The sequence below is a fragment of the Diceros bicornis genome, chromosome 27, assembly GCF_020826845.1.
Source record: "Diceros bicornis minor isolate mBicDic1 chromosome 27, mDicBic1.mat.cur, whole genome shotgun sequence".
Taxonomy (NCBI): Eukaryota; Metazoa; Chordata; class Mammalia; order Perissodactyla; family Rhinocerotidae; genus Diceros; species Diceros bicornis.
Genome location: NC_080766.1, coordinates 20,414,892 through 20,439,001, shown reverse-complemented (window position 1 = coordinate 20,439,001; position 24,110 = coordinate 20,414,892). Strand labels below are relative to the sequence as shown.

General features: G+C 35.0%; 1 protein-coding gene across 1 annotated transcript in view; it reads left to right on the top strand.

The window, feature by feature from the left end:
• The window catches only part of TMPRSS15 (transmembrane serine protease 15), a 141,059-nt gene that overhangs the window by 10,996 nt on the left and 105,953 nt on the right, over positions 1 to 24,110 (top strand). The window contains exons 4-7 of the mRNA XM_058522952.1: positions 2,967 to 3,118; positions 7,335 to 7,370; positions 14,099 to 14,230; positions 20,510 to 20,618. Of these exons, the coding sequence (XP_058378935.1) occupies positions 2,967 to 3,118; positions 7,335 to 7,370; positions 14,099 to 14,230; positions 20,510 to 20,618 (429 nt within the window). The remainder of the gene's footprint in view (positions 1 to 2,966; positions 3,119 to 7,334; positions 7,371 to 14,098; positions 14,231 to 20,509; positions 20,619 to 24,110) is intronic.

The following is a 24,110-nucleotide window of genomic DNA, read 5'->3' as shown; positions in this document are numbered from 1 at the left end:
GTATGCAACTAATGATAAGGTGAAGAGTGGGATTGAAGACAGAAATTAATGGATATTATTCACTCTCACTTTAACCATATTTAATCCTGTCACTTTAACTATTTTGAGGATGAGGGTGGTTAAGGAAACAAAATTAGAAGAAGAAAAAAGAAGAGGAAGGGGAAGAAAGAAAGAAAAGAAGGAAGGGAGGGAGGGAGGGAGGAAGGAAGGAAGGAAGAAAAGGGGGAAAGGAAGAAGAGGATGAGGAAGAAGAAGAAGAGGGAACATTCTATCTCTTGAAAGCATGGAGAGAATAAAATATTTTCCCTTTCCCCCAAAAATCCAGCTAGCTATTTTCCCCATCTGTTTGAATATAAAGTTACGGTAACAACGCAAGATAATAAAAACCCAGGCCTGCATCTAGTGTAGTGTTATCTTTCCTGTTGACAGAGTTCATAATGGTATTGACGGGAGTATGGGGACGGGAACTATATAAAAACACATCTGGGAGACAGAGCCTCTGGGTTTCATTCCTCTCTCTGTCACGAATGAGCTGTATGACTCAAGGCAAAGTTACCTACATTACTCTGAGCCTCAATCTTCTTATTACTAAAATGACAATGTTGGCCAACGTCAGGGGCAAAAATAGAGTAATCTCCCTTTTCTGGAGCTTCTGTTTGAATTAATATGGGATGAGGCCTGAGAGTTATATGACAGTTAGGATGTTTTAAATTGCCATGAACAGAACATATGACTAAAAGTGCCTTCAACAATGTGTGTTTATCATCTGGCATTACACGAAATCTGGAGGTTTCAGCAGAGATTAATTTGGTGGTTAATTAATTTCACTATGCTAACCTTAGCTTGTCAACCATAGCTTGTCTCATGGCCCCAAGATGGATGTGGCAGTCCCAGCAATCACGTGTAGACATAATAATGTTGAACAAAGAAGAACACTAGTCTACTATAAGCCTTTCTTTTGTTAGATATGGAAAAGTTATCCAGAAGTTTCCCAACAGTGTCCCCTCAGATTCCACTGACCAGTGCCTGGTCATATATGCCCATGAATAAAACCAGCATTGACATGAGGAATGGCTGGAGAAGCCATCACTTTTCCTGAGGAAATGGAGAGTTACTCTCAAATAAAATTAGGGATCAGCCAGCACAGAAAAATTAACAAATGTGGGAGAGTAGATAAAAACACTGTCTGTGACAAATGTATCCTTATCAAAGACAGCACATAAGTCATGTACGGTTACCCTGAACTAAATAGCTACTGAGGACCCTTCTCGTTTACAAGATTTGGTTACTATGTTTTTTTTTTTTTTTTTGGTGAGGAAGATTAGCCCTGAGCTAACATCCATTGCCAATCCTCCTCTTTTCACTGAGGAAGATTGGCCCTGGGCCAACATCTGTGCCCATCTTCCTCTACTTTATATGTGGGATGCCTGTCACAGCATGGTTTGATGAGTAGCGCTTAGGTCTGCCCCTGGGATCCAAACCTGTGAACGCCAGGCCATTGAGGTGGAGTGCGCGAAGCTAACCATTATGCCACAGGGCCGGGCCCTGGTTACTATGATTTAAGCAAATGATTGAAAAGCTAAATATTCTAACATTTTAAAATAATTTATTTAATAGAGCGGAAGTGTGAAATTATTACATGAGAGTATCTTGTTCATTTAAAAAATGAAAAATCAGCTACATAGAAAGGAATCACTTCTGCTAAACTGTGAACCTGAGTAATGTCACAGACATTAAGAAGGAATATCCTACCTAGAGGAGATACTGACTTGCTATGCTCTTTCAGGAACATTCTGATACTGTATATAGTCATGGAGCAAAAAAAGAACATTTATTCTAGGTTCTATAAAGATAGTTATATGGACAGAAAAATAAAGAACGCTTTTGGAGTTGATGAAGCCCTTCAAGAAGCTCATTAACTTATAGATATCATGAGGATATGAGTGTAACTGCCCAAATTTCAGAACCAGCAAGCACACAATGCAAAATTTGATTCTCCCTAGTCTGCCCCTTAAGGATCCAAGTGTACTCTGAGTACCCCCATCTTACTGAGGGACACAAAATGAACATCAGAGCTAGAGTTTTTCTCCTAAATGGTTGCATCCTAAAAGGATAGCATGAGACAAGTAGAAATGTAGGCAGGAGAGCAAAAATCTCTCAAGTATCCCTATTGGGCCAAAAATTTATTCATTTTTATGTTTCTTTAAACCGTAAACAAACTATCAATGAAGAAAACTTTCAAAATGCATGTTTCAGAGCAGGGGATAAATAAAAGCAAAGATGATTCAGGCCATATCATTGAACTCTAATGCTGTGGTTGGGGATGATGTAGGCAAAGTTATCCCAACTCTTGACCATCTGCCTGAATACTCCCTGAGTCTCCAATAGTCTCAGGTATGCTTGTCTTCTTTCTATCCGTTGAAATCAAGACACATTTTAATATTCCATATGAAGAATAGAGAAGAAAAAGTAGGTATAGATTGGTTGCTATAAGCTTACAATCAGGCTTTCACAAACTACACAGAAAAATTTTCTTTGAAATCAGTGAAACTACCTTAGACTTCTTCGCACTTAGAAATCATCTGTGAAAAATTACAAATCCACACTCTTCGTTCCTTCATATGGTAAAATAAGAATAAATGTCATGATACCATGTGATTATGTTTAATTTGACACAAGTGACTCTGGGAAACAGCCCGGCCTGGGGATTAGTGTGCTAATGTGGAGCTCAGAAAACTCAGATTCCAATTCTGGGTCTGTCTTTGTGTTCTTGGAAAAACATTTAGTCTTTCCTTTTTCTTCCACTTGTAAAATAGAGATAAGGTTTGACATAACCTACCTTGTACAGGTGTAATGAGGATTAACAAGGTAATAACTGTAGAGAATTTTAAAGATATCTTGCATGAATTGAGCACCAATCATTTGAACAAGACTAATTTTTTCTTCTTTTATCTTTTGCTTTGCAGAAATGGCAGCATTATAGTCATATTTGACCTTTTCTTTGCCCAGTGGGTGTCAGATGAAAATATAAAAGAAGAACTGATTCAAGGCATTGAAGCAAATAAATCCAGCCAACTAGTCACTTTCCATATTGATTTGAACAGCATCGAGATCACAGGTATCTGTGAACATTATTTGATTTCTTTGAATCGTTAAACTATGAAATTAAAATTCTACCTATACACCAGGAAAGTAGTGGGATTGCTCTTGACTTTAGGAACATGTCTTATTGCCTGAGGTAACACATTTACATGAAAAATGTGAAATACTGAGAAATCATATTTGAAGAAAAATGGTGAGAAAAATTTTGTAAAATATCAAATATCAAAAAAGTTCTGAAAATACTGGCAGGCATAAATGTTTGTGGGTCTTTTCTTGTTCTCGGCATCAGTCAAGCATACCTTGACTTTTCAGGAACGCTCCATCAGAAAGTGACACTCATTTCTCTCTGATAGGGTCACAGACATTATTAGATTAAAGTGGCACATCCAGTCTCTAACTGAGAAATTAAAAGGAGAGGAAGAAAAGAAAAGAGTCATTGAGTTTAATTCATCCTGATTACTTACTTATAAAAAGTAAAACTTTATTCTTAGAATGATAAATAATTTTAAGGTAAGACTAAATCAAAAGGGAAAGAGATATCCGGCCTCAAAAATAATAGCGGAACAATATGTCTATCAATGCTTAGATTATTCTAAATTTTCCATTCTAATTATCCCCCATTCAATTCAATTCAACAAACATTTACACTGTGTCTGCTTATTTTGGTTGAGAACAATAATAATTTTCCAGGCCCATCCAGGTCCACAATCCCTTATGTGTAAACCTTGGGGCCAGTTATGTTTTGGAATTTAGAAATTTTGGATGTTGGAAAGCTAATCAACATATAAATATCATCAAGTGGAATGAAGGCAAACTCCAAATAGCCTAATCCCAGTTCAAATAGCTTTTTTACAGAATGAGATCAGCCAGTATTGGTTTCCCTCTAAATCAAATACATAAAAACATGTGGAAGTGTCTTGTTTTGTTTTTTGATTTTGTAATAGTAACTATGAAATTGTGGACCTCTAGTTGCTTTTCTTTACAGCATTGGTTCATCAAGCATAGTTTCTCTTTCGTTAAGTCTCCTGCTCTACCCCACCACACCAGTTTAGTGAGAAGACAGCTAATATTCTTGGTGCCCCCTCTACTGATGGTTGGGTCCCCTCTGGCACAGCTGCTGAGCAGAGACTCTGTTTTGGATCTTTGTATGATTCAGAAGAGCTGAAAGCTACTACTAACTAGTATTAGCTAGAATAGATGCTTTACCTATCAACACATTTACTCCTCAAATCAACCTTATTACACAGTGTCTTTACTACCCCCGTTTTACGATGAGAAGACGAACACACAGATTATATTGGTAAATTGCCTTAAATCACAAAGCTATTTAGAATTGGGTCAAGGGTTCTGACCCAGGTGGTCTGACTCTGATGTCTGTGCTCTTAACCATTATAATAGAGTTTGTTTCCAAGGGTTTTATCTTTGAATAATGTTGATTGAGTTTTTTCAATAGTCAATTTTCTTCCAGAAATTTGACTTCTTGCTCTCTTTATATGCATCAGTTTCTGAAGATCTGTTATGGCAAATGAACTGACAGATGTGCTGAAACTTATTTTCACGACTCCCTAAAATTGGGCTATTTTGCAGAGAAGAACTTGTGGGTTTAAAAAATATTTATTTATTCAACAATACCATATCCTTTGTGTTCACTTAGAATAAGCATCATTAATGCAATAAACTCTATCACAACATCGACTCAAGAATATGCTCCATAAGTTGAAGCTACATTTAATTTGTTGAACTGTGTTAAAACACATTTACAAACATGATATGGAGCTTAATTTTAGGTATTTAAGTTTAACATTCACTTGTATCATGTGAATTTTCAAATTTATTACATTTTATAATTGGTTAAGTATTTCATAAATACCTTGGATTTTTATATACTACACTGTCAAATCAAACATAATAAAAATTAAAATACTATTTTCTTTATGAAAAAGTCTTATAAACCTTATTTTGTTATCTTCTTCATTAGTAATTGACCATATATTATTTATGAAACTGCTATAGATCTTGTAGGAACAAAACAATGCAGAAATGAAGAAATACTGAAATAACCTAGTTACTAGAAGAAAATCTACCTCTTAGCCCACTTACCATGAATACAGTTTTGAATAAAAACAAATTCATTAGGTGAGGTTTTTTCATAAGATATTCTTTGGTTTACTTTATTTCTTGCATAGTTGAGTCATTATATTTTTAAAACTATTAAACATGTTAAATGTTGAAGAAAATAGTTAGTTTTTATCTTTTATGTGAAAAGCACTTTATATTTAAACAATACATAGTTCCCAGTAGATATTATTATGTGCAAGATTATTTTGACACCTTCCATATACTTCAGTGCAAACTATTGGTTCTAGGTCTGATAAGATCTGGTGTGTAATGTTATATTATGGCCTTAAATAGAAATTATTCTATATAACTATGATGAATAAATATCTTTCTTACAAAGGTAAAATAAAGCAAACTTTTTGTATAGGTAAATTTTACAGGGAGAATATACAGATTCTAGAAATTCATCAAATGTATCATAATCAAATAATAATAGGAACATTCAGCATGAGATAGGATACCATGGGAAGTCTAAAGGATCAGATGCCCTTTGAGTGAATATTTAAACTGCACTCATTGTTTTGTAATATATTTATATTGCAAGCCCAAGCTTCAAATCAACTTTACTTTATTCCAGCATCTTCAGAGAATTTCTCTACAGTAAGCCCTGCAACAACTTCAGGTCAGTACTCAAGTCATTTTTAAAACTATAACTTGGTGATCATCAAACTCCATGATGTTAGGGAAGAATTCATTTTTTCTGATAGCTCTTTCAGAAACATTTAGTCTTCATTTTAAAATGTAAGAAGCATACATTTGGTTAGGGATAATGTAGTTCATAATATTGCAGAGTTCACAATGCCTAGTTACAGATGCCAAGGACATACATTTCCAATTTCAAAGTTCCTTTCATATTTTGAATTCTATATACATATGTATACATGTATGGTGCGTGCATGTGTGTGTGTCTGTGCGTATGAGATCCCAAAATATAGCTCTGATCTTGCAGCCTTGGAGATGAAGTTATGACATTTATAAGGCCACTAGGAATGAGAGAAAGAAAGTTTAAAAGATAATCAAGTGATAATTTTCAGAATGTATTGCACTTTTTGGAAAGGAGAATCTAAGTCTTATTGTTAACTTTGCTCTATTCCAGCATTTTCTTCACCCCATCTTTCTAACTACAGTTGGTCATTACTGCTCATAAGATTTAGAAATTCACTTTGTCTTATCAGGATCACACCACTATCAAAAGAGTTTGCTTTAGGAAGTTATCAATACTTTCAGAATTAACCTGAATCATCTTAAAATGTAAAATTATTCTGTTGTAAAAAAATCATTTAAACTGAAATCAGAAAATCTTAACATTAATCATTTTCTCCAACTACCAGAATCACTGGGCACCTCTCTTTACGCCTCTGAAAATCTGCTTCCCATAAATTGCGAATAATAAAACTTTTCTGAATATTTCAGAAGTCATCCCAAATATAAAATTTATATATAAACTATTTTTAAGTGTAAATTGTTATAACACAATAAAGATATTACTTTTGATATTATAATCATCACCATTTTTATAATATTTGAAAGATCTATTTTTTTTAAAGTATCTACTTGGGCCAAGTAGTACATTTTTCAAACATCACCTCATTTAACTCTCAGAATGACATTGCAGAGAGAGAATTTTTTTCCACTTAAAAAGAAATAAGTAATAAGCAATGTGCCCCAACTCACACATGTATTGAGTGGCAAACTCAGGAACTAAAAGCAACTCCTTTGGAGTCCAAAGCCCATAGTCTAAGTGTGTCCCAAGCTTCTATTTCAAATAACATCAAATTAACCTAGAACATTTAAGTCTACAGCCATTAGGAAATTAATGAATCCTTATGTTTAGTTATTGATCATTGAAAAACATCATCTTCTTTACCTAAAAAAATAAACGATGACAAAAATCTAAAAACTCTGCTCTACAATTCTGGAAATCAATAAAAACATAAAAGATTTATTTTTGGATCAGACACAAATGACATATTCTTAAGTTAATAGATACCAATAATTCACAGTAACTTAAAAAAAACTCTCAGGTAAAATATTAAACAGAAAGAATATACAATAAATTCCTAATAATCAGTTTAAAAATGTAATAATGATCTTAATGTCATTTATTTTTACAGACAAGCTAACAACCAGCAGCCCTCTGGCAAATTCAGGTCAGTTTTAATAATATTATTTGTATCATTTTTAAAAAGTTTTCACTTATGTTTCGTTTTAGGCTTCTGAAAATTATCTGATAACACAGCAGCTAATATTATTACTATTTTCTAGATAAGATAACTGGAGTATAAAAGTTTGCAATTTTAACCTAAGATTTCACCAAAAGTGAACAATATATTTGACGCTAATGCCTGGATTATCTGACCTCACTCCAGTCCTCTGTCTATTAGAACCGTGATTATTACCTATTGCTAAGAATGCCACCAGTGGGATCAAAATGTTTTCCAGAAAGGATGCAGGTTTCATCAGATGAGAGGGATTTTCCTCTTTGATTATTCTCTCTGCCTAAAGTTAGACATGCTTGCTCTCTCCTCTTAACACAGTACATGTTGCCATCCCAGTACTGTACCAAAGTAGCCTTGAATTCATTCATTTAATAATTTTTCATTAAGTGCCTACTTTGTGCCAACCCCTGGTATGTATCTTTGATGTATCAATTTCTCTGTTAGTAGTTGTCTACTGTGCTTTCGTCTATCTACTGGTCAACTGAAGTGCCTTCTCTGGTTGTAACGTAACCTTCCTGTTGAATGGCCCGAGTGTATCCCTTATCTCTTCAAGTGAGCTCAAAAAGGCCATATTGTATAGAACTTCAGCTCCTAAAATAGTACTGCCATATTTGTGTTATTAGAATTTATATCAAATGTTCTATCCATACAACGAAAAAACATTTGTGAAACTATAAATTCCCTTCTGGGTAAGACTTCATAATTCTTGGAGAAAATAGTTGGTGTAATGTTTGAAAAGCAAAGTGATGTATGAATCGTTAATCAAAATGCTTTGTGAAACAAGCCATCACACCTCTAAAACCCATAGAGGTCTATTATGGTAGGATAAGCCTACCTGGAGTTTTATATGGATATATTCATATAGCAGCACAGCATACTGAAAAATGAAACTGATGTTCAGCCCATAGTCCCTTCTCCAACGTGGAAAACTATTTACAGCATCTAAAATCACCTTTCAACACACTCTCAAAAAATGCTTCTAAGATTGATAGTGGCTAACCCTTTAATCTAAAAATAAACTGTAAAAGTAGTTTTAATATATTTTGAGAAATTTATTTCTAAAACTTTGAAAGTCAGCAACAAATATCAAATTAGTGCCTTGTTTTCTGTTTGTCTGTCTATTTATTGATTCATTGAGTGATTCCTATAACCCACAGTTATTGGGGACCTCTTAGGTGTATAAAATGTCCTAAGAGAAAAATGTGGAATAATTTAGGGGGAAAAAAATCAGCATTAAAGCAAGAATCCTTGGACTTAAAACAAGTTTTTTCCCTTTACTATCCTGAAGACAAACCTGTCAAAAACAAACAGAAGTGGCTGAACCATACGCTGAGTTTCCTTTGTCCAAAGGAGATGGTGAATGAGAGGACAGAAAGCATGGAGTAATACTCTACCCATACTTATCTCTGCTGGGGAGTAGAGCAGAAATCTTGCTACATGTAAATTATAGGAATGAGATCGGTATACATTTAGCCGCATCTTTCACACTTTGTGTGAGCATTTTGAGATTCAAAATGAAGACCAAAACGTAACATACAATTCTCAGTCATTGCAAAGGCATGACTGAACCCACCATTAACTAATTCCACCCACGACTCTATGTGTAGTGCTTGGCAAGCTACCTAGGCTTTCAAACTTTATGTTTATTGTCTGAAAGATAAAGATTAAAATACGTATCTTAGAGAGTAGTCATGAGAATTAAAAGAGATATAACACAGATAACCACTGTAATGCCTCAGTTCAAGACTGGCGCAAAGGAGGAACACAACCAATGTTCAGTCCCTTCCCCCTTTCCCCTTCTGACTTAGGAAAAAAAAAGTTGTTGGATAATTTTTTTAAAAACATTTTTCAAAAATTACACTAAGGTTAAAATAGGAAGATTGTTCTTGGTAATGCTCAATTTAATCTGATCATTTATTTGACCAAAAAACTCCACTTCTGAAGTTGTCCTGTTGTTGGAGACTGTACTGAAGAACCTTAATCCATCAACCTTAGTCAATCCTCAAAGAATTATGATAAGACAAGTAAGTGGCAAAATATTATATTCCCTCTCTCACTGGATCCATGCACTGCATGAGTCCCCAGTCATCCTTCCTATTTTTCCGTCTCATACAGCAAGATACTATAGATTTATGGAGAGGAACGAGGCAATTAAACTTGAAAACTGCAGTTCCCAAGCAGTAATTTATTATGAATATGCCTTTCAGGGATGTTAAGTTTATTCTCATTTTTACACGCCTGGGAGACAGAGTTTGAGAAAAATCAACAAATGCACGCATCATATACCTGACATTAGTACTATTATAAATTCTGCCAAAGAGAATTTTTGTATGATAGCCGGTACAAAGTTCATGAGGATTGTGTTCTATTGTTCAACCACCTTTGTTGCCAATTACCGTAAAGTTTTACTAATCCATTTGGAACACTAGAGGAGAGAGATGGGAACTAAGGTTGCATTATGCTGATTGATTTCTTGGCCGCTACAGAGTGCCTAGAGGGGCTGTTTTGGGCAATTGCTCACGTGCTTGAAGGGTTTCTAGAATACTGCTTCTTTGAGTCCTTTGTTGCTTACGGTGTAGGCAATGACTACAGAAAAACAAAAGTTTCACTATCATGGGCTTTCTCAGTCTCATACAAAATGCAATATTACTACAATTCCACTATGTGGAGGGGTTTGGGGATTGAAGAGAAAGAATTGGCTAATTTAATGAAGAACATAAAATTGGGTCAAGAGAAGCCAAGGTAGAATTACGCTTCTCCATTGAATTGCCCCAGGCTAAGACACAGGACTTTATCCAAAACAAAATATATTGTGATGTTAAGGATTTTTCTGTCTCTGTCTTTGAGAGAACAACATGTATATACTGCTAAGTGCTCTCCTCTAATTTAAGCCATTCCTACACACATGATATCAGAACTATTAAAGTACATTTCCACTGTAATTTCATTTGGATTGACCATCCATGGTCGTGCCAAAAAGATTAAATTTGTTCTATCAAAGTAGATGAGAATTTCTTAAGGTGATATCTAGTTTTCCAATAGTGTAGTGAAATGAACTTGGTCTCTAAAGGCAGGCATTCATGGATTCAGATTCTGCCTCACTACTAAGTAAGCTGTAAGGATTTTGGGCTTAATTTGTCTCAAACAGCATTGGCCACCAAGCATTATCACTCACATTTAAATAATATGGAAAATAAAAATCTAATATTTCCAAAATATTATTTTCAAATTATTATCTTGTATGTGACACTTCTTGTAACTGATTTGGAAGAAAAAAGAAAAATAGATTTCAGTCTTTTTATCCTCCACAATGCCTAGCACAAAGTAGGCACAGGAGGTTCCTCACCCCAAATCACTAGAAATTGTTACACTTTGGATCACTCTGAAGTAATCACATTTGAGTTTATACTAAATCCTTCATGATACGAATATAAATGGACAACTGAAACCTTCCATTTGCAGAATTCCAAGTAGTACTAATTACTGGTAGGCTTTCATAATATGCAAAAAATTAATATCCTAAAGATAGAATACCATATACATATAAAAACATGTGCAGGTCTTTTTCCCATGCAAGATAACAGTAACAAATATTCAGTTGATCAGCTTCTAGTAAACAGAGCCAATTATTATTCTCTTTGTGTACATTTATTTAAATAGAATTTCTTAACTCCCTCCCTAAAATTTCCCTATTGAGAAGTACAGTACAGACTTCTTAGAAAAGGAGAAATACCAGAGCAAAAATTAAGGAATAAAACAGAAAACAAATTAGTCCACAAGTCGAAGAACTCTAGTTTTAAGAATGAAAAGTCATTTTAAAAACTCGTATCTGGCTAATTTCTGTAACGGTTAATGTTTAAATGAATGGTTTCGTTGGAAATTGTCATCATTTTTGTGTATGTAAGGAAATGAGAGGGAGACAGAACACTAGGTAAAAATACAATCTGATAAAATCCTAAAATGCACTACCTTTATGTAACAATTATATTTATGTTTTCCATATTGGTTTTAATTTGAGGAATTTCTCTTTCTTCATGGACCAAAACAGCTGAAGAGTGTTTATGAAACAGAATCTGGAGAGAGAGAGAGTACAACTTAAACTATAGCACCTAATATTTCCCCATGTAAATCAAGATACTTCAAACTAGAGTCATTTTCTAATCCCACCAGCTGTTCCTCTTGTAATCACTATTGTGACTAATGACCACTAGTAATTCAACTGGCCACCCCGAAAGTGTAGGTATCATTCTTAGCTCCCCTTCTCCACCTCTCTTTGATCAGGAGCAATTTTGATCACTAAAGCTCACTAATTCTACTTGTAAAATAGCAATTGAGTCCATGTCTCATCTCTTCTGCTAGTGCAAGAGTTCCAACCCTCATCAACTTTCACCTTGATCATTGAAACAGCTTCTCAATTGGTCTCCTCTCTCCATGTGATTCTCCACATGGTCCCAGAATTGTCGTGAAACATGGACTGGTCATATCACACATATATGTAAAAATTTTCAGTGCAATTGCCTGTAAAAACAATATTTCTAACATTTTACAGAGGAGAAAAAGTCCCCCAGAATTTGGCACCAAACTCCCTTCCTGCCATAGTTTCCTCAAATATCCTACTATCTAGATAAGTTAGACTCATTTGTTTTCCATATACAGGTGTGCTCTTGTCACATTACAATGTGTACACTCCATATACCCCTCTTCCTGGTGCATTTTTAGGCATCCTTCAAAATCTAGTTTATGTGAAGATGTTTTCAACTCCTGCCTCAGAAAAAAATGAACTGCCTAATCCTTGGTGTTCCCATAGCACTTTCTCATACCTCTTTTTAAAAAATAATTAGTGAAACAGTCTCTCACTAAACTCCAAGCTCCTAGCTCCACAAGAATAGAGGCTCCGCCTTACTCATCTGTGTATCTCCATCCCTTAAATATCCTGACACAAATAAGGAGACAATAAATGCTTGTGGAGTGACTGAATGATCATTAAAGAGATTAAAAGATCCCAAGTGGTATCACTTGCCAGTGTGGTTTTGAGGTTCAAACCATAGAGTTCAATAGGCAACAGACAGAGATGTGAAGCATCAGGAAGTTAAGTTCCCATGGGAAACATCAGGAGCACCAAAATTATACATCTTCTGAGCCGTGTCCCCAAATCTATTCTTTCAAATGCTGAATACTTAGAATTCTATGAACTACAGTTAAATAGACAAAGAGTTTCTAGAATAATGCTTTTTTTCATTTTTTTATTTATCAAGCATTTATGGAATATCACTATGCCTTTCATGGATTAGGGACTCGGTGATTAAGGACTCTTTTGATGAGTATCTTATATACATCAACAATTTTAATATGCATTTGGGTTTATTCAATACCATTTTTATCGTTCTTTTTTTATTCTCTTGGATGGAGGCGTTCTGTCATTTGGGAATGGCTTTGATCTTTATGTTGTCCTATTTTAGATGTTAGGTGAGCCATGAATTTCCCAGTGGTTTATATCCATTGTAGTCAGAGCCAATTACAAAAGTCTAACGTATTTGTGTATGTTACCCAGCAACCTTATCCATAAATTTTCCTAATTATCACCTTAGTAGAGTCATTGATACAAACACTTTTATTTTCCCAATTAATTTCATGAAGCAGAGGGAGAAATTTCAGAATCAAATATATTTTTAAAACCCAGCAGATGGCAGCGCAGTGCTGATTTTAAGATTAAGAACAATAACAAAAAAAGAGCTACTGAGCTTAAAGATTTTTCAAAAACTTTAAACCATCATTGTTATTCTAATCATTGACAAAAATATTCAAATAAAAATATTTGAAAGATAAAAACATATGTCTTTATCTAGTGGGCATCTAAGAATGTCTTATTTTTAGAATTGCACCTAAAATTTCTGAGTTATTTTCTAGAAGTAAAATGTGTTTCTTGGTGCGTCTCTATACTTAGATATGTGGAAGAAGGGCAGGTGAAGGACTGCACAGGCTGAGTGGTGCAAACTGATCAGATCCTGGCTAGAGTGTGGCACAGAACCCTTTAGGGGCGTGTCTACATCTTTCCCGCTAAGAACCTCTGACCGGAGAAGCAAAGAGATATTGAAGGGAAATGGAAATAGCCATTGGGTTTCTCCATTGCTCATTACAGCAATGTGCTGAGAATTTTAAGTGTTTTGCCTTACTATAAAATGGCTTTCGTTAACCAGTTTTGCTCTGCAGAATGCAAACCTTGACTTCAGCCACTATATTTTCAAATAATATGTTTATAAGTTAATGAAGTGGCTACTAGATACTGCAGATAATGGAATAAACATCCCAATGTATTGCTTCACATGACACATACAACCACCCAGGAGGTGTCAACATTAGGAGGTAAATGTCCAAACTGTAGTATTGATTTATTAAGGTTAAAATAAACAAGTAAACATTCCTATTTAACATCTATGAAGAAATATATATCTTCTTTTTTGAAATTTCAAATTCTAAATTTTTACAAGTGATTGATTCATCAAATGAAATAACTATTTCTATTGGAAATTGAAATATATATTATAAGTAAGAACTATATGACAAAAAAATACATAATATCCAAGCATTGTGCATATCTCATTGGTGGGAAATTAAATCTACTATGCAGGAACTTATGAATTCAATCTTTTTTTCAAAAGGAAATGTCTCAGTAGAGTGCCCGTCTGGTTCAAAGCTTTGCGCTGATGCTCTAACGTGTATAGCAACTGATTTGTTCTGTGATGGAGAATTGAACTGTCCAGATGGTTCTGATGAAGACAATAAAACCTGTGGTAAGTAATGTCTCCTCTCACTCTCTCTCCCCTCTTTACTTTTCATCTTTCCTCCCTGTGTACACACACATACGAACACTAACTCCTCAGACACCAGAAAGTGCTAGAGAATGAGATATCCAAACAGCCATGATTATAATTTAATACAAAATTTTAAAAATAATTATATTAATAGTTTCCTAAACTTTATCACACAATAGTAAACATTAATTGAGCAGAATTCCACTTGATGACTATGGAAAGGATACTGTGATTAGCAATATCTGTCATGAATAGGGGAAGAGAGTGGCATTATTTTTCATCTCTTATTAAACTACTTGAAACTACTATGAATTTGCACACTTTTTCATGTTTTTTCACCATCTTGTCATTATCAGTCATATATTTTTGCCATTTTAATGATTCCTAACTCAGTGATTACCACTCCTTAATTTTGTTTGTTGCTTTTATTTGCCTTTTGGCATAGAAACAACAAATAGATAAGAAGTGTACTTGAGTTATAGTTCTGTGAATAATGGAAACCAGTTATGAATAAGATCTTAATGTCTGATGAATAAAACATCCATGTTTTATTTGTAAATTTTAGCATCGTTTTTATGTTAATAATGACTTTATTATTATTAGTTAACACTTAAGTAGTACTTACTATATTCCAAGCATGGCTCTAACTGATTTAAATATATTCATTCTTTGGCTTATTTCTTCATTTTACAACTGGGTAACATATATATGAAAGATTACTACATAATTATGTGTAAATATACACTGATAAGCAATGTGAAGAACCATTTGAATAATTCTAACCTATAATTTGTTCTTGAAAAATTAAACAGAAAGCATGAATTGAACAATTTTTTGATGTGGTTTATGATCAATTTTGAAATTGACCACGGGCACAATTTGATCCTGAAATGTGTAAAGGCTGTAGTTATGATTTGCTACACTTCGTTCTTCTATTATTTGTTACACTTTGCCCTTCTTGCTTGACGTTAATTGAAAATGAATGCTCCAATAAGAACCAAAGTTTAAAAAATTGCCTATCCACTCAGTACCTACTTTAAAAGACAGGCAGTTGGTCTGTTTCCCACTACCAATCCAAAAAAAGGCAACGTGACTAAAGAGGCTCCTATTAAGCAATCCCAATTCAAACGTTCTTGGATAAAATTCAAACCTTCAAAGTTTAACTACATACTTTGAAGTGCACTCAGAGCATATTGGAATAAAGTATAGGCTGCAGAATATTTTTTAATCTATTTTATATAACTAAGTTACTCAAAGGAGAAGAAAGCAACATTCATTTTTTGCTATGGTTTTCAGTCAGTTTCCAAAACGTTTTCAGGGAGGATATGAAACAAGTGTGCCATCATGAGGCAATAAAGGTGATGTTGATTTATATTTCAAAAATAATAATGTACGTCAAAGTTAGACAAAAACTTTACCCTATATAGTGATCATCAAAAGCCTTAAATGGGGGAAATATGTAAGATGAGTTGAATAATCAGAAAATGCACCATACCTACTATTTGGTCTTTATTGTCATGGATTTAATAATTTTCGTGATAAATTAATAACCATAGACGTGCGTATCAAAAAATAACCATAGAAGTATCAAGTAAGTGTAACCACTTGTCCTAAAATAAGTTATAAGGCCATGAACTATTTTTCTGAGCCATTCTAAACTCATGACCTGAGCCTCAGTAGTAGAAGTGCATTAATTCTCTAACTCTGCCTTAAAGATTTATTTAAAACCGCATTATTACTTTTCAATATGATGGAGGTTTTGTGTTAATTTAACCTTAGTATCAACATATCACTAACTTTCTTAAGTCTCTCGATCCTCATTTTCCATTTTTCTTGACTCTCTTCGTTATTTGTATTTTAAAGTTAACACTGTGTCTATTTTGGAAAATAAATTTAAAGGCTTTGTGGAATAAGGAAGTAGACAAATCAATCAACTACTCTATCTTTATCCATCATTTAATCATTAATAATGAGGAGCCCAAAAGCCTAGTACACTTAACCCCAACCCGAATTTCTAATAGCATAATTTCTACGTGAAAGCCCTTGTCCATCAATCTGTATTCACAGAAAAATTAATTTAAGAGAATTCTCTCTATATGAAATTGACCTTGGCGCTCTCTCTCTCTTTTTCCCTCCAGCTGTGAGCTCTAATTCTAGTTTGTGTTATTAATAGAGTCATATTAATGTTGACTTCCTCACAGAGCTTCCTTTTTTAATCTTCACTTATTTAGGTTGGCACAACTTACAGCTGACTATAGCTGAACCAAAATTTCTTGAAATTGTTTTTCTCTTCTGATCAGAATTGCATCAGCAGGAAAGTTCACTTTTTAGCTGACCTATGAGAAAAAAAGATGCTGACTCACACCTTTAGGGCAATGTTCAGGCCTATTTGGAAGTTGGCAGGTGTCTCCATAGATTGCTTGCATGCCTCATGTGTATGTGCACAACAGACCTGGGTAGATGGGCACAGATCATGTTTGATGTATGTATCCTGAGAATTCAATGCCCTGAGTGAACACACAGCTAGTAAATAGAACCAGCAGAGGGAGCTCTCAGCGGGTCCTCAGAACATACCCCTAGGAATCCTATCCCACTACAGGCAACATTTTGGATAGGGCAATAGAAAGGCTGTTATTATCTGACAGGCTCATTTCTCTCCCACTCAGACTTTCGTCTGATGCTGCACTGGAAAGCACTGTACAGTCTAAAAGTTTATAATCCTGAGCACCCAGTAATCCTACTCATCCATTGCTGGGTTATATCTGTTTTTCTGAAAGTCTATCCTGCTTTATCGTCTTATGTAAAATTAGGTTCTCCGGAAACATCCTGAAATTAAATGAAAAAATGCATGAGAAAGCCCCTAGAACAAGCTTATGTCTTGAAATAATAATACTTTAGCATTCTAAAGTTTCCTTTTATAAGTTGTATTTTTATTTTAAATGTCTTCAGGGTATTCTTCTTAATCTTCACTTGCATGCAGGAATTCACCAAAGGTCCTTTAGAGTAGAGCTTGATCTGTAGATTATCCATTCCCACTAAAACTCAGCAACTTCATAGAAAACTGGACAGGCAAATTGAATATATTCTTTAGGACAGGCTAAATACTATGGTAAATAACCTTAGTAATCTAATACAATAACAGTTTATTTATGTCACTGTCCAAGAAAGATGACAAGGAGCTGTGCTCTCTGTAGGCATTTGGGATACTGGCTACTTCCCCTCAAGCACCTTTCCCCAGAGTCCTCCACTGGATTCTTTGCAACCTGCTGACAGACAAGGAAAGAATGCTACAGAAGATCTTTTTAGAAATTGCATCTGGAAATAAACACAATCACTTCCACAAGACTTTATTGACCAGACTCAGTCACATGGCCCCAATTTGGGGAGTGCAGTCTACTCAGGTGCCTGGAAAGAGACTGAAAAAGAATGTGGCAGACATACAACAGTCTCTGCCACCAGGGACATAACTCAGCTGTTTGGAAAATTATGAATCCTGTCACGCAGCACAAAGCAGTTGATACCTTTTCCCCCAAATATGTAATGAACAGATGTGAAGAATTACTAAAATGTGAACAGCTTTGCAAATAGGCTTTACAAATTCTTAAACCGGTCTTGTTTTGTTCTCTTTTTCACTGTATCTTTTTTTGCTTCCTCCTATTTGTTGTGGAATGCTATTGCAAACGTGATCTATATTCTAATTTTAAGAATGCTGAAATTCTTCTTTTTATATTTCCTGTTTCTTGTTTCAATTACAATCTCCTTCTCCGCTTTTCAGCTCAAACAGTGGGCAACGTCATCGTGATAACTCTATATATTGTGGTGTTAGGCAGCAGAACACAGGATGCTCTGGAGGAAGACTGCCTGACTTTGAATTGTCACCAAAGTCAATAAGCTGGGAAAACTTATGCTAGTTACTTAACCCCTCTGTGCCTCAGTTTCCCCACTTGTAACTTCATAAGGTTGTTTTAAGATTACATGAATACATTATGTAATGACTTTAGAACAATGGCTGGCCTATAGTAAACACTCCGTCAATGCTAACAGTTATATTTTAGGTCTGGTAAGATTGATTGCTATACTTCATTAAAAGAAACTGTTGCCTATGGTCATCCTGAATGCATCTGATCTTCTTTCCCCTAAACATAAACTACCTTCAATGGCAGCAGACTTTCTTATGCTGCCTATAATCTTGGAATCTATACATTTCTTGATAGACTGTGATTAAAAGACTCTGTATATCACCTAAACTACAAACTGATACTATTCTTACTTTTATGATCATTGAAGCTAAGGGATTAATTGTCCTATATCTTTGGCAGAGTTTGTGTTGGGCAGAGTGGAGGGTGAAGGAGATTGTCTTTTCTATCTAGAAAACTATTTAGCTCTGCATTAAAATGTCACATTTTACCATTTATCTTCAAATCATACCAACGAGCCTTAACTGTCTTTGTTTGCTCCAGTATTGTACGTAAGGAGATTCAGTGTCTCTCGACAAGCCACGATTTTCTCTATTTCCTTTCCTGAAGTCTGTGACACATTGTTCAGAGTTTAATCCTTGCATCTTGGGTTATTATCTTTTCTGTTTTCAGTTTTCTGTTTTGTTTTGTGTTGTTTTTATGTCTACTGCTGGGAATCAGGCTATCAAGTTATAATCCAACGCAATTAATTCCTGGGTCATTGTTCTTCAACAGACTTTGAATCTTAAAATTTATTTACCAAAGTAATTTTTATGCTTTTAAAAACAAATACCAAAAATTGCAAAAAGTCAACCAAAAACATGAGATTTTTATCAAGATTTCTGTGTGCTGTTCAATTTTGTAACTTGATAGAATTGCTGTGTAGTATTACAATGGGCTTTTCCATCCATCAATTTAGGATTAGCTTATTCTAGCACTCAGATTCCAAGAGCAGTAATCTAATTTTTATAAATTTCTTTGATTTCTCTACCCTCCATCAATGCTTCTGCCGTATGAGGAATTAACAACCTACCAGGATGAAAAAGACACATTATAGGAGTTATTATTTTAGAATATGGTATCAACAGAACTAAGTAACTGAGTGTATAGAAAATAATCTAAGAAAAGCTAAAGATTGTAAAAATCAAATGGGCTTTATTTTTTTTAACACATACTATACATAGCAAGTGTAACAGGAAGACAAAAAGCTATAAGGCATAGTTCCTGGTTCGTGCTTTCAGTAAGATTTTAATCTAATTAGAAACGATTCAGATATAACTTAAAGACAATTAACAATGCATGACATTAAAGAGAAGTATATGAAATAAATATGATATAAGAATTAAAAGAGGAAGATGAGTAATTATGGAAAGCAAAAGACATATTCAGGAATATTGAATGAAAATATTGAGCTAGATAGCAAGTCATACAAAAGGAGCAAGAGTAATGAGGTTTAAAAAATGAGTGCAGGGCCGCCCCCGTGGCTTAGTAGTTAAGTGCGCGTGCTCCGCTACTGGCGGCCTGGGTTCAGATCCCGGGCACGCACCAACGCACCGCTTGTCCAGCCATGCTGAGGCCGTGTCCCACATACAGCAACTAGAAGGATGTGCAACTATAACATACAACTATTTACTGGGGCTTTGGGGGAAAAAACAAAGGGAGGAGGATTGGCAATAGATGTTAGCTCAGAGCTGGTCTTCCTCAGCAGAAAGAGGAGGATTAGCATGGCTGTTAGCTCAGGGCCGATCTTCCTCACAAAAAAATAAATAAATAAAAAAAGAAAAAATAAACAAAGAGTGCAATAGATTGGATGGATGAAATTCTCAATAGGCCTCTGGCACCCTACATACCATTTTCTGGCCATAGTCTAATCAATTTCAGGAGAACATAGCATTTAGTGCACATATTTGAAATTCACCCTACCTCCAATTTAGTGGGGAAAATGAGATAAAAAATTAGTATTTATTTGTCTAAATTGGAAGTTTATAATTTAGATATTTTGTTTCCTTACAAATATGAAAGATTATACTAAAAATATAGCTTCAGTGTGAGTGTTTAGAAATGGAATGATTTTCTAAAGAACTCAGTGATGGGCTGTTCAAGAGTATTTGAAAATAGTTAATAGATTTTAAACATGACATCTAATCTGCTCCCATTTGATCATTTCGGTTTTGTAAACTAGTCTCATACAGATTCAGTCATGAGGGTTCTATAAAGTGTTTATTAGCCAATTTGAATCCCATTTCATTTGATTAACCTTCGAAACTGTTTTTGTCTAACATTAATTGCCATTTTTTCACAGCCACAGCTTGTGATGGGAGATTTTTGTTGACTGGATCTTCTGGGTCCTTCCAGGCTGCCAATTATCCAAAGTCTTCTACATCGAGTGTTGTTTGCCAGTGGATTATAAGGTAATATGCCATCTTCAATTTCCTGTTCTTAAGTCATAAAGTCTTTCTGTGATGCAATAAGTCTTACCACCTTGAGTAGTGTATTTATTTTTTTAGCAATCAATTTCGTTAGCTATGAAGCAAAGCCTTCAACTGATAACTTGTTCAAGTAGTTTCTCTCTCATTCTTAATCTTTTGCAAAGATATTCTGTCCTATGAGCAATACTGTCTAATAAATGGGCCGTCTAACGGGCTCTGTAGCAAGTTTTTTTTCTATAGTTGGCACAAATCAAGTGCTGCCAAGGTGAACAACACACATGTGTGTCTGTGTATCGCAAGAAGTGGTATTTCGTGTCACCTTCATCCAGGCTACAGAACGGTTCCTTTCTCATTATGCCAACATCTGTGTGAAAATCTTCTATGGTGTGATTTAGTCATGGCAGATTGAGAGCTGGGAACACCCTCTATATATATCCTTTTTGCTATATCTTGAATAACACTGGAATTAGTTACTATATTTGACCCCCAAGCTCTTAATTCAATTGACCAATTCCATCCTTATGATGATCAAAATAATCAAACTTCTGATGGCTGATCTGTCTTAATGTTTATTTAAGTATTTTTCATAGAGGAGTGGTATCTGTTGTTCTTCCCAGATATTTCAAGGGAAAAATAATTTTTACTCAAATAAATATAAGGAATACTGAAATAAACTCATTACAACTTAAAAAGAAAAAAAGTACAGGGCTTCTCATAGCCTTAAATAAGTTAACATGCAATGTAAATCTCCCCTCAAAATATATCTCCTATTAAGCCACTAAACATTTTCCCCCATAAAGTAGTCAGTGTAAATGTTCTATGGAATTCTCTTGGAGAAATGACATTTTAGTCAGTTCAGTTGTCTTAACAGCTGGATGGGATTATGGTTTCCCAGTCCGACCTACTGTATAATAGTTTTAATCATTGTGATGACTCACAAGAAAACCAGTGGAATCAGTGCAACAGCTGATTAAAGAAGGTTGAAAGGCAGAGCCTCAGGTTCTTGCCAGACAAATGGTAGGAAATGGCCCCGTAACGATTCACAAGGGTTGTTTTCCTGTGTAGCCGTAGCCTAGAGATGAGATGGGGTAAGAAGGGAAGATTGTTCTAGACACTTTTACTTGACATTATTCAGGGAAAGAAAAACATCTTGTTCTCTTTAAATAATTTCTATCTTGGACTCAGCCCCATGTAAGTTATGTGATGACTAGGAGCATAATTTCCTCTCTTCTCCTGCTCTAGATAACGTGTTACGTGTGCCAAAGATAAGATTTTGTGTCAAAAATGGCAGCTTACCTGCCAAGTAAAAAATTAACCAGTTTAAAGGATATTATTTTCAATATAATCACATCAGATTTAAAAAGAAGCATCTATAAATGGCTATTAGCATTGTTCATAAACAAAATGAAAAATAGTCTATGCCTTACTTAAAATGTCAGCAGAAAGTCTTAGAGAAATCTTAAATTATTTCCCCTGAAAATGGAAAGAACATGAATCCTAAGTGATTTCTTCATGCAATCTTTGGAATTTTATTAATACCAATTAAAAATAATTTAATTGTTAAATCCACTTCTTAATAAAGCTAGATGGAATTTACAGGGAGGCCTTGTAAGCAGAACACAATAAACTTTTGTTATAATAGTAATATCATTTCTGTAATAATCATACTATGTTAATTAAGGATTTATATAGTTCTGTTCTTTTTACTTCATTTTCCATTACTTAATTTTTAAAACTATTTTGAGAAATCCACCATTAGTGCAGGGATTATTTTTAAAACCAAAAGAATCTAAAATATTGCCCTAAACAAATACTATATTTCACAATGAAATTATGATTTTATTAATCATATAAATAATCTAAGTATTTTGTCTTCTCAAAACTGAGTACTGCATTAGAGATTCATTGTACCTGATAGCTTATTTTTCCTAATGGTGATCAAAGTGGGGAGAAAGACCATGACATTTCCTACAAGCTTAGAAGGCCAATTAAATAGTGAAGAAATGTTTAAGATGCAATTAAACTATATTTTGGGCTAGACCAGCCCAGCCTTGGAATTATATTAGGACTACATTTAGCAGAATGTCATATATTAAGACTGTCAGTAATGGTGACAGTCTGGGTGAGTTCAAATCTGGCTTCTACATTTGGAAACATACCTTTTCCCTTCAAAAAACCAGAAGGTAACAATGATGTCTAATACTATAAAAACATCAGATATTATATCCTATAATTAATCTTACTTTATAAATTCCTGTGTTTTCATTGCAAGTGAGTCAGCTTTTGTGAATCAGAAGAAAGTAGACAACAGTATGCACTTGTTTGTCTCTTCTTCCTGCAATTATCTTTTTGAAAAAGTAAAAAACTCCTTAACACAAAGGACCCTAGGGAGCCTCTCTTGCATCCCTTGGCTTCATACCTTGAAAACAACATTGCATGAAGAAGAACTCACTATAGTCTTGCCTGGAGATACCAAAACTTTAATTAAAAGAACAGAAATCATCCCCGAAGACTGCTTCATTTCTTCTTCCTCTGTCTTCAGCTTTGATGCTGGATTCCCTAATGGTCTCACCAACAGGCTCACTACCCCCGTCCTTGAACTGACCTAACAGAGGTGAAATTTACGTAAATGGCTGCCACTACCATATATAAGTGGAACTTACTTATATAAATAGCTGCCTCGCTCTCCTTTTCTCAGTCTGGGTTGGGAAGATCTGCTGCTCCCTCACATTAATCTCCTTTTACCCCTACCAACCTCCTGTGGTTACCAAATACATCTGAGAGTAGCTCATGAGCGTAGCATTTCTTGCATTTACCTATCTTTCTCCAGTGGCCCTCAACCCTGAGAGCACATCACAATCACTCTTGAAGTATTTAAAAATATACATCCTAGAATCCACTCCAGAATTGCTGAATCTGATATTCAGGGTGGAGGTCCATATGTCAATATTTCTTTAAAAACAACCACCCCTCTTCTGACCTTACCTCCCTGGAACCAATCACTGATCGAGTCCAACACATTGAGTCTGTGATGTCTTTTAATCCTACCCTGCTAGTAGCTGCCATTTCAATGTCGTCAACTCCACTCCTTGGAGACTAAATTCCAGCCCTGACCAGGATACTAGTACAGTGTTTGCCAAAACTGAGCTCTTGCCACAAGTGAAGATTTCCCAACCATGATCTTTAGAGTTCCAAAATTAATTACACTTGCAATGAACGTCCTCAACTTCCAGATTGGCCAAGGTACTACTGATAACTTACCGAAAATCCAAGTTTGCCACACCCTTGGCCAGAAGGCCTTGTCACCCATCATCCTCCATGGCCAGCCTCTGAGGCCAGGTCACTTCTCAATCCCCAGCTTGGCTTTGGAGACTAGATCTCTCACTACTATCAGCCTCTTCAGTCCTCAGCCAACTTAGACATTATCACCCATGCCTCTGCTTTATCTTTCAGCCCTCTTCCCTTCTGAAGAGT